The sequence below is a fragment of the Branchiostoma floridae genome, chromosome 3 (genome assembly GCF_000003815.2).
Source record: "Branchiostoma floridae strain S238N-H82 chromosome 3, Bfl_VNyyK, whole genome shotgun sequence".
Lineage (NCBI taxonomy): Eukaryota > Metazoa > Chordata > Leptocardii > Amphioxiformes > Branchiostomatidae > Branchiostoma > Branchiostoma floridae.
This window is the reverse complement of record NC_049981.1, coordinates 30,105,734-30,117,901: the sequence shown is the minus strand read 5'-3', so window position 1 is coordinate 30,117,901 and position 12,168 is coordinate 30,105,734. Positions and strand designations below refer to the sequence as shown.

Here is a 12,168-nt window from a genome sequence, read left to right as displayed (position 1 = left end):
GATGCTGGGATTCTTCAAAGCACAGAGCAGGTGAGAAAAACTGGTTGGGTAAAAGAAAATTCCTATGTCCTATGAAATGGACCATTGTTTTGAGTATTGCCCGTTCACAAGTTTTCACAGATAATTAGGACTAGGTTCAGGTCCAGACCTGGACCTGATCCTCTGGACTTGAACCAAACCTGTACCTGAATTTTCTTTACTGATACCCACCCCTAGTAAGTACACAAAGTGGTTACCTTATTTGCAGGTGCGTCGTCAATAACGGAAAACTTGACTGTGTACTCATCATCAACCTGAAACAGTGGAAAACAGATTTTGAACACTGGAGCATTATGGATTTGATTATGCCCGCAGACAAATGGAAGAGGATATGCTAATAACATAATATAATCCACCATGCTTCCAACATCATTCTGTAAGTGTCCTGAGTTGGACCAACACCTTGCTTGTCCTTGTAAAAACATGCCACAAAGTTGTCATACCACAAAGAAATTTTCCAACTTCCTTTTGTGTTATATAGTGCTGGAATTTCTCGGAGGTCATATTTATTTTAAGTTTGACTTTATATTACATAATATGGAAGTTGCTATTATTCAGAATCAGGTATTTAGGGATATCAAGTCGACAGACGGTGGTTTCAGATTGCAATGCTTTGAATATGTTGCAATTTGAAACCACCCTCTGTTGGCTTAATATCCTCACAACACGTCGTTTTTAACCACAACAGATATCATATAGGTAACCTCGCGGATAAAAGTTAACTAGTGTAACATGTACATGAAGCATGACGTACCTCTCTATCGAACTCCCTGTACAGCTCCACTATACCAGTGACGGGGTCCACTAGAAAGTACCTCTGTCCTATCTCCCCCTCCACCCCATACAAAACGGACTTTCCCTCCGGGTCTACCGCGGTCAACTGCGCTATGGCTGTTCCTGGAAAATAAGGATAATGAGACATCAAAACCGGAAGTTCAGCTGCAGTTCTGTAGAAAGCCGCAAGATGACTATAATCTAATACATTTGTAGTTTCCATTCTTTTGTCAACTCCTACCAACATGCCAAGTATCCTGAAGTTTCAGCCGCGACTTCTCGAGTTATGCTGTTCAAAACCAAGTGTCAAAACACACACACACATGAGCCCGAAAATATATCTTCTTTAAGAAGGTACTAGGCGTATTTATGCTCACTATCATACGGCAACGTCTTACTAATTTACACCTTCAAACTTTCTTCATCAAGAAAACCATGGCCTTGCAAATCATGGGCCTTTCACACTCTCCTAGTGGCAGATGAAATATTCTGCTGTCCAGGTCAAAGAGGTCAACAGTCCAAAGGTGCATTGCGCGTCGGAAACGTTTTAAAAACGATGTAATAAGTATCAACCATCTGGTCGTTTAACTTAACATTTCTAGAAATAGTACTAGTATGTTCTTTTAGTACACTTCGCAAGAATCGTCCAACAACTGTAGCGTTCAGAAACGCTAGCACTAGGAGAGAAGAAAACGGTAACAAAGAATTTGACAAATTTTGCTGGAAAGCTGAATCAATGACGTTTTCCCAGTGTGATTGATTGCTTAACGCTAATTCACCTTTATTCGCGGGGTAACCTATATCCGTTGTTTTTAAAAACGGTATATAGGATTATTGAAAATATTGCAATATGAAACGAGCGTCTGTAAACTTGACATCCCTATAACGTTATACCCTGTTTTAAATACAACGGATATATAGATGATTATCCAGCTTACCTCTCGGGGTGTCCTCTGGTAGAGTCCATATCCATTCTTGCTGCGTCATGGTGAAGAACGGAGGGTTGTTACCTACAGGGGGAGAGAGAAAATACGCAGTGAGACAGTGTGAGTGAACAGGTTTAGAGCATGGAAGAGGGAGCCTTCCATTTAATTGGCCGTGACAGAAAAGACAGACGACGCGCAATATGTAACGTTACGCTCTTTTCGACGGATACAATGAACAGTGGACAGCAACCCTTTCCCGAAGCGCGTAATTACAGTTTTCCAAGTTTCACCTTATCTCTTCCCCTTATCACCTTCTACCTTTGCTCAAAAAGAACGCTGTTAATACAAATAAGAGTAGTAGGTAAATGTAGTGAATATACATTCAAAAGTAATAGTCACTTTATGCGACATGCGTCCAAAACAAACGAAGGTAAGCTTCAAATTATCACTTCATACTCAAATAATAGAAAATTTTCAACAAAAAAATTTCCAAAAGAGAAAGAGTGTCTCCTTTTCTTCTCACCTTGTACGGTATGTGACGTCCACACCACGACAGTCGCCACGAGGACGGACAACTCCGGGAAAGGCACTGTCGGCAACACCATGTGGACGGCTCGGCGGGGCCCTGCTGCGGTAGGCACTGCTGACACTCACGGTGGATGGCACTGGAAGAGAGAGAGAATGAAAATATCTAGACTTTGCACGATGTACGAAATGACCAATAAAGGGTTAAATCACTTGCATACACGTCACTGGTAAGACCTAACCTTGAATATGCTGCAACTGTATGGGATCCGTGTACAAAGAAATACAAAGATAAATTGGAAAGGGTACGGAACCAGGCTACCATATTCTGTGCAAACAACTACAACAGGGATGCTAGTGTTACCAAAATGAAAACAGATCGGCAGAGGACGTCACTTGAAGACAGAAGGAAAATGTCCAGACTTTGCACGATGTACGAAATGATCAATAAACTCGTTTACATATACCGACTGATAAGTATCTAATACCAGCTCAGAAATGAACAAGAGACAGTCATGCCTTCAAGTTACCAACCTAGGATTGATGTGTTCAAAAATTCGTACTATTCGAACTATCGTAGAGTGGAATTTGCTTTCACCAAGCACAGAAGTCGCATCTTCTCTGGATAGTTTGAAAGAACACTTGCACAGATAGATGTCCAAAAGCTAGTTATGACAGGTCGTTCAGTGTAATATAACCAGTTGCTGCCGCGCCGCGTTTCTGCGAAGCTTGTGTGTTACGCCGAACGGTGGTTGTACGAGCAAAATAGATAGTAAGACACTGATACAGACCGCTGAACGAATTGCATACCAGAAAAAACGAATCTTTTCATCATTCACACAAAGGCTGATACACCCGTCCTTGGTGCTGAACACCATCCACACACACAAGTAAACACACCTGTCACTAGTGCCAAACTCAATCAACAAACAAGAAAACAAACCTGTCTTTGATGCTGAACACCACAAACAGGCAAATACACCTGTACAATGTACTTGATGCCGAACACTAACCACACACCGGTTATATAGATACAGACAGATAAAGATAAAGATACACACCACGCAAGGACGGGGAACGACGACGTCACGGTCCAGCGGCCGGCCGGATACTGCGCCAGTCAGTCGGTAGTCATGGCAACGGCACAGTCTGAAAGTCAGACATATTGATCGACTCATCATGATCTTTATTGTTACGATTTAGAGTCGGCATTTAAAGAATGACCGCGGAAGGACAAAATACATCAATACCCAGGGCATCTAACAGCGCGGAACGAAAAAGGATATCACTTTCAAGGAGTATCAAAGTTTCAACGTGCTATATGGTAGGATTGTGTAAGGGAAAAGGGCCCAGAAAAGATGAGATTATAACATTTCAAAGCCCGACCCCTCTCCCCAAGATTGTAGATGGGATAACCCTATTGTAGACACACATGTGGCAGGATCTGGAGTCGGGTAACTCCGCTGCCACCAGTGGCTAACCTTGCATAACATTCTCATCTGGCGGATAAGCAGATTAGTAACGAGAGACGGGGAGTACTTAAGTGGTGATATATGATAGTGCTAAAAAGGGCACCAACTCGTGCTGTTGGTTGAATATCAATTGAGACTTGATTATTTGTCACATTTATTTAGTTCTGAAACGAATTTCAAGACCAAAAACGTGATATTTGGGAACTTGTTTCGCCTTAGTTTGTTTGTTTGTTAGTTATTAACTCATTTAATTCACTAATGACATGTACCATTTAGTGACGAAAATGAGATAGAGGGGTTCTATCTCATTAATTCACTGTATCGTTAAAGAGTTATGAACTGGTGAAATAATTTGATTACCATTGTGATAACCGTTATCACGTGAAAAGGCAGCTATCACGGGTTTTGACTAAAAAACTGGCCGTCTTTTTGTACGGCATAGCATTTTTTTACTAGTAATTGCACCTGTGACATTATCACAATACCTCAAAGTCAAAATCGGTTTCAAAACTTTTAATCTAAGTTTCATTCTAGCAACAGCATACAAAGGTGGGGTGTGATATCACTTTGTTTATGATTATTTCCAAAGATTATTACATTCCACGAAAAATAATTATAGTTTTGATGTGGCATTCGGCACGTACACCTGTCCCTTCACGTTTATTTCCCCATGCCCCTGACATTGATCGCTACCGGCCGTACGGGTAAATCACAGGTATGTCCGGAATGGGGCTTCTGAGAATGACTCGGCCTTTCCATTGATGTAACTGCAACCTTTTCCTGCGCGCTTGGAACATCCATAATAACTGAGTAATAAAGGCCTGTTTCAAAACGCGTTACTTACATGTAACACCTCTGCCGAAAAGGTTATGTTTTTACACTTTGGATTTTGTTGTGTTTTTGGTGAATCATTTGTTTGTTTATTGGTTTAGACAGCATTGATGAAATTACAAGATTCGTCGAGAGAGCCATTTGCCTACGCAAATGTTTGAATCAATCTTTGGGAAAAATCTAGATGGGGAGAATTACCATTGCGAGATAGAGCCATTTTACATAGTAGATATTCGTACTGTCCTCGAGCTAAATTATGCAGTAATGAAATACACCAGCCGTTTTAATTGTAATCTGAAAGAACGATATCTAGGATATGTGAGCACTCTACCATGTAATGTATCACGCAATTCAGCCTTTACGCTGCGATGTTTAACCAATAAATCATTCAGATTCTGAATATTTGTAATATGCAGTGTAATATACAATGATGCGCCCACATTTTGTGTTGAAAGTCGCTAGTGACCAGTTATTTTGTTCATTTACGTATTTTTGCATGTATACCACAATCTGAGAAAAAATATCCTAGAAGAGGAAAACATGCATGAGACAGAAGCTTTTCGTGAGCCACCCCCTCCCCCCCCCCCCCCCAAAAAAAAAACAGATAAGGTGAAAGGTTTAGATGAATAAATAACCAAAGCTATAAAAGATTAACAAATGAAGTGAAGTACAAAATTAACGAGTGAACTGTTTGGTCTCCGGTATGGATCTTTATCCAACTACCAGTAGTACCTCTCTAATTATTTTGCAGCAATGGACATTGATCCGACAGCCGGGTTAAACTGTTCGATTTCTAGAGAGCAGTGAACTGTGTTGGTGATAGTTAAACCAATAAACATCTGTTGTAACACGTGATAACATTGGAACTCTTTATTCTACAGAAGAAGTTGCATTCTGCAGGAATTCTGTCTAACCACCCCCTGCTACTGACAAATTCATCGTCCTGAAGTCAAAGGTCACCACCCTAAAACGACCTCGCTTGACACCATGTTGTCCCGTCTACAGATGGTATTGGCTCTTTAGATGGGGAAAACCAACATATTGATTTTGTGCGGGTCACCAAACTGGTGTTTGTATCTATCGTGGAAAAATAAATAGTATCATAATATCACGACTTATATCACTACAATCGATGACATATCTAATGCAACCTATCTGTAGAATGGATTTAGCATCATGAGCAGGATACTTTTAAATACTTGATGTCATGCACGAATGATCATGTGATTAACGCATTATGAGAGAAGAAAATATTACATACAGCGATTAACAATAATGCTGTGATATTTCCTATAGTCCAGTTTAGAATTACGGTATAAGTTTAGTCGTTTTTTTCTCTTCATCCTTTAGCCTTAGACCATTTGTGGTCATTTGTGCATTTAGCCTACGGGCATAAACATGCAATAAAGATTTTTTTCATTATCATCATTATTATCATTATGCTTCCTGTGAAATAAAAGAAATCTATAGAATTTGTTTCATGTCACAGTTTCATCAGCTTTGCTTGTATGGTGACAGGAGAAGCGGCATGATTAGTGTTGACGTATGTTTACATTCCTGGTGCTATGGCGAGGCCAGTGCCTCGGAACTGCAGGGCTGTTAGCAGGTAATTGTTTGGATCGAAGCCGATCGATTTGGTTGCCCTGGAAAATCAGACTTTTGACCAAGGCCAGCAGAGAATTTGTTCGGCAGCCAAGGCAGGTCTTCCCGAAGAACCTTAGATAAGCACTCCGGGGAGGAGTCATGATGACATGCAGGGAGAGATTTTACCGGCCTTGATAGACACCAGAAAACTGCCTTGGCTGACAAATAAGTTCTATTGGCCCTGGCGAAATGTCTAGCTTTCCAATGTACGATTGGGGGAACAATGGACAATAATAACAGCTCTATCTACCCCCACCCTTCTGCTACTGACAAATTCATCGTCTTGAAGTCAAAGGTCACCATCCTAAAACGCCCCCGATTGACACCGTGTTGTCCAGTCTACAGATGGTATTGGCTCTTTAGATGGGGGGAAACCAACATATTGATTTTATGTGGGTCACCGAATTGGCTGGTTATGGGTTTTACTGTTCTGGTCTTGCGTTTTCCAAATGGTTTTGTCATGTCAATTGAAGAACATCTGAACGTGCTTATTTATACATATAACGTTGCCGTTTGGAAGGAGGTGTAAGTGGAAGTGATCTCAAATCAGTCGGGCTCAAATGAACTTGAGAATATAGGTGATCTTATCTACCACTGGTCGTGACAGAGAAGACAGACGATATGTGTCGCGTATTTGCGGCTTTGCGACAAGCGCAATATACAGTCTCGTTCTAAGGACTGCGACCATTGCCAATGGCTTGATCGTTTGTTTGTTTGTTTGTTTGTTTGTTAGGTAAACCCTTCTTAATTTATGAAAGCTCAAATCGGCCTGCAGGCCACTTTTCATTGAGGTCATGAGGGAAGAGGCAAGGGTCAGACAAAGTATAAAACATACATACAGTCCTAATGAGTCTTGCACGTCGGATGCGCCAAAAATGCGGTGATTCAAACTTCTTGGTTTACAGGCAGGGCCACTAACCAATGGACCAAAACAGCGATGTAGCCGGGCATCAAGCGTTGCACTGTGAAAGCCTTTGAGATGAGACTTCATTGCGAAAATCCATAAGTAGCGTGCCCGGCGGTACACCAACAATCTTCTTGGACTTCTCAACAGACAATTCTTTCAAATAACAATAACATACATACAGTTGGATTATCAAATATTTACATACGATTGCCGTAACATTGAAATCAGCCACTACATGGGTTTTAAAATATTATTTGCGCAGTCAAGATCATTTGAATTCAATTGAGGGGACAGCTCAGAGAATTCTAACAGAACACGATCCCAAGTTGTGTTTTCAATAACAACAGTTTCAGCACCCTGGACAGGGACATAACTACTATGATTCTATTTCCTCTTGCTGAATAGTAAAATAACACAGTCAGAGCGAGGCATTCCGCAGATCCAATGATAAGTAAATCTTTCCTAAATATCTATACCCACTGATTACAAATATCAGCGTAAAGATTGCAGTATTTTACTGGGATGTACATAGCAAAAATCTTTATCTTCTATAGATATACATACAAAAAGGGGATAAAAAAGAGTTGACCTACATACAACCATAGAAATAGATAAAAATTTGAAATTATACGAGCCATTTACGCTACTGGTGCTAAGGTGTAAACAATATTTACCTATTTGTGCACAGTAAGGGTTATCGCCTCCTAGAATATAATTGAATTTTTTTACAGTAGGGAAGAAAAGGTGAGCGTCTATTACCATATCGTGAATAATCCATGATAAAATGGCGTTAATCTTCATATAACTATTTGGCTCAAAATGAGTTGTTTTTTTACAGGTACAATGTATCTGGAAAAATACCTCAAAATTTTATATTTGCCGATTACGAAAATTGTTACGGGTTGCCTGTGACCATTTACACATGATATTTTACGTGATAATGCCCCACAGCATATTTGCAGTTCGTAGAAATCCCCTTATAACGTTTACTACACTGTACTAAGAGCAATTAATTAGAATGATTCAGTTACTCCCAAATACCCCCCAGATTAGATACTTTAACGTGCCCGTAATATGATCGGTCACAATCCGCTATCTGTCTGAAACAAACGACCAAGACGAAAGCATCAAATGGTCCAACAGTCCTACAAGAGTAAACATATCTGTCATCATAAAGCCACAATGAAAACCAGACCCTGCAGGAAACGTTTCGTAATGTGAGGACAAATTGGGTTAAGGGTCCACATCTGGCACATCGGCGCCCGCGAGTGTATATAGTATGGCATGTGGGGGAGGAACAAAAGACTGCAAAGTTGTGCAGGGCGTATCTCTTCAAATTATCCCCCAGCGACTGTTTGAATGTCTACGGGTATGATTTAACGGGTGGAGCTATTTTGTGTAGCACAAAGGGTAACAGTTGGCGATCGTTTTGGGTGGAATGGCTGTTGCTGCTGCATGCAGTGATTTACACCCGATGTCGCAATTTGCAAGCAGAGTAGCGCAGGGAACACTTCACTTTCAATGGAGCCGGGCGTAAGGATATCACGTATAGTAAGGCCATGTTGATTTGATTACATGGATGACATCCCTGCGCGCAGCAATTTTCAGTTTTGGGTTTCTCAGTTGATACATAATCAAATCAACATGGCGAAACGTGTTTATTTTGTTTATTTGGATTCATCACACAGTGATTGGGAGGGCAAAACAGGTTCGAACAACCTTTACAAGTTGCCCTCCCTCACATAAAAATGACACCAGTACATACAAATCAATAACATACAAGCAACAACATCAATACATACAATACAGGTCATGATACAGGTCATATATATATATGGAAAGAATAATCTGGGTAGCACTACTTATAAAACTATTGCCTAGCGCGGCCTCAAAGCCACACATGAGCCACACCCACAAGAAGTGGACCAAGTGCAAGGTTGGTCAAGACTGTATTGTAAACTGAGTCCGTCATAGGCAGACTTTACCAACTTGTGCTTGAATGCTAACGCATCAGACTGATTGGCTGCTAGCTGTCCGATACAACGGAGGCCAGCGTGTGATGATTCTTGGAATGGGTAACTGTCATCTGGTCTTATTCGGGGATTTTGGAACCATTTGGATCTAGATGGTACCTCTAAGCCTGTTATTTTTTTCCCTTGCGTGCTTTTAATTGTAAGTTTTCATTTTAACCACAGAGAGGTCCTACAAAGATTTCCGTGTTCACTTCTTTCATTTATAACTTAGTGTCAACTATTAACAAGTTTGATAGTCTCTTCTATTTCTAGGATTTCAAGTCAAGTTATAACAATTTCCCTTAAAGCGATGGAATTTACACCTAAACGAGAAAATCAGATTGAAAAATTTGCAAAGAAAAAGGCGTTTGAAGACATTCATATTACCAAAGCATCCGACTACGTACTACATTTATGGGTAAAGATTATAATTTTGTTTCAAATTGACGTTTTCGCACGATTACTGTTTCCAAGCACTAGCAGGTGCCACAAGCACGTCCGATTACGTTTTGTGTAGCGACATGATATCGTTTCGAAAGCGACGCGCGAACCTTTGAGACCGTGACTACGTGTTGAAATCGTTACCGAGCCCGCTGATGTGTGTCAGCCGACATAGTGTAGCAGGTGTTCGCGCCAAGGCTCATTACATCCGGAGTCACGCCTGTATCCTAACGTTATAACCGACACTTTACACACAGGCAACGTACTAACTAACGGCACTCACATGCTGAAGCAACAACCGGGCAAGCCTGTATCCTTATGACACTTATGCATACAGGCAGTGTACTAACGGCACACATGCTGAAGCAACACTCGCATCAGAAAAGGCCTGTATCCTAACGTTATAACCGATACTTTACACACAGGCAACGTACTAACTAACGGCATTCACATGCACAAGCAGCAACCGAGGTAGACTCGCAGTAGACCAGACCTGTGACATGACGTTACCGACATTTTACATACAAGCAATGTACTAACGGCACTCACATATACAAGCAACACTTGAGGCAAACCACGTCTGTATCCTAACATTACCGACACCTTACACACAAGCAGTGTACTAACGGCACTCATATGATGAAGCAACGCTCGCAGCAGACTAGTCCTGTATCCTAACGTTATAACCGACACTTTACACACAGGCAACGTACTAACTAACGGCACTCACATGCTGAAGCAACAACCGGGCAGGCCTTTATCCTTATGACACTTACATGTATGCATACAGGCAGTGTACTAACGGCACACATTCTGAAGCAACACTCGCATCAGAAAAGGCCTGTATCCTAACGTTATAACCGATACTTTACAAACAGGCAACGTACTAGCTAACGGCACTCACATGCACAAGCAACAACCGAGGCAGACTAGGCCTGTCACATTTGGCGAAAATCTATCGGACGACGATTCTGTGGCAATCGCCCAAGCCTCGCTTATAATAATAACTTAATTGCACGACAATTGTACAAGGTACAAATTATGGCTTATATGTGGCAGGGACGGTTTTCAGGTGAAAAATACGCACAACCCTCTGTCGATCTTAAATATGGCCGATCTTCCATCGATACGCCCGGAGATCGTGGATAATGTGCTAGCAATGTACTAACTATTCTCCAAGCAGAGGTTGAGTCGCGGAGATATAGTTGTAGTCTAGTAGATTTTTACCGGCTCGCTCTATGAGAGGTAACAAGTTACAAATCCCGACTACTAATATATCTTCGCGACTCAACCTCTGCTAGCAGAATATGTAACGTTACTAACACAAGCACTCATATGCTGAAGCGGGCGACGTCTATCCAACACTAATGATAATTTATCCCCCATGAGATGGTAGCATCTCTTGGACATGGACGAAGTCAGAATCGGCTAACCGGGTAAAAAGCCAATATTTGGATCCACTTTAATTTCATGAGTTGTGGGAAATATATAGGGCATGAGAGGGTTTGACGGGCACACTACGAATAATAATATCAGCAGGAATTTTGCGATAGACCAATCCAAAATCTTATAAAAAGCTTAGAAATTTGTCACCGAGGCATCGCTGAATTAAGTACAGCTTATACCCCCCCTCACATTAGGCGAAAATCGATTGGACGGCGAGTCTGCGAGCTCTAAATTACGAGGAGGCATGACCCTGAAGGTAAGGGGGGAACGCTGCTATTTCTTCACCAGCCGCAGGGTCCTGCCTCCGTGTGATTTATATCTCGACGAATCGCTGTGCGATCGATCTCCACACTTTGGTCTCACCATAAGAGTATCAACGCCAAGACCGATGGTTTAGTAATCCTCGGCTTTGGTTAGAGGCCTCCCGACCACCCGCTATGCTACAAGAATGCCAAACAAGACGTTAGACTTCTATGCAACCATGACTTCGTCTAGACTCCCGTTGCAGTCTTCGGAGCGGCGCTGTTTTATTTGGGGGGGGGCGTTGGTCCGCGATTTTCAACGTTGGTTGTGTTCTTTTTTGCCGGGAACGGACTGGGCAAAGATTCGCTACTACGGCAAACTCAATTCCACAGCAAAATCCATTCCTCGACAAACTCCCTTTCCCGGCACAAGATAACATAGCCAACGTTGAAAATCGCGGACCAACCCCCCCCCCCCCCCCACAAAAAGTCATGGTTGCATAGAAGTGGTTGCCCCCCCCACACACACACACACAACAACAAAAAACAGCTCCGTTTCAAAGACTGCAACGGGAGTCTAGAGTTAGTCAGCCTGCCTGAGTTACTGTGGGGAAGATTTACTTCTTTAATCACGCTAGCCGGCGTGGTGTGCTTCAATTGTTCTGATATTAGCCTTGTCTGCTGAGCGATCACCATGCGATGGCGTTTAGCTGAGAATTTATCTCTCCCTTCCTAGAGACATTTCCACTTATATAGATTGCTTGAAATGATGCCTTTCATTAAATGCTGAGAAGGACGAGAGGGAGAAAGAGAGACAAGGAGAAAGGTGAAGGTGAAAATAACGCTAAAAATAAAGAATATAACGTTATTCAACACCTCATATGATAGAAATTTCTGAATGTTCTTGCT

General features: G+C 41.7%; 1 protein-coding gene across 1 annotated transcript in view; it reads right to left on the bottom strand.

The window, feature by feature from the left end:
- The window catches only part of LOC118411811 (cadherin-23-like), a 96,121-nt gene extending 92,700 nt beyond the window's left edge, over positions 1 to 3,421 (bottom strand). The window contains exons 1-5 of the mRNA XM_035814297.1: positions 3,326 to 3,421; positions 2,263 to 2,404; positions 1,752 to 1,823; positions 794 to 936; positions 237 to 293 (exon numbers count right to left, since the gene is read on the bottom strand). Of these exons, the coding sequence (XP_035670190.1) occupies positions 237 to 293; positions 794 to 936; positions 1,752 to 1,823; positions 2,263 to 2,344 (354 nt within the window). The 5' untranslated portion in view covers positions 2,345 to 2,404; positions 3,326 to 3,421. The remainder of the gene's footprint in view (positions 1 to 236; positions 294 to 793; positions 937 to 1,751; positions 1,824 to 2,262; positions 2,405 to 3,325) is intronic.
- Positions 3,422 to 12,168: the final 8,747 nt, after the last annotated feature.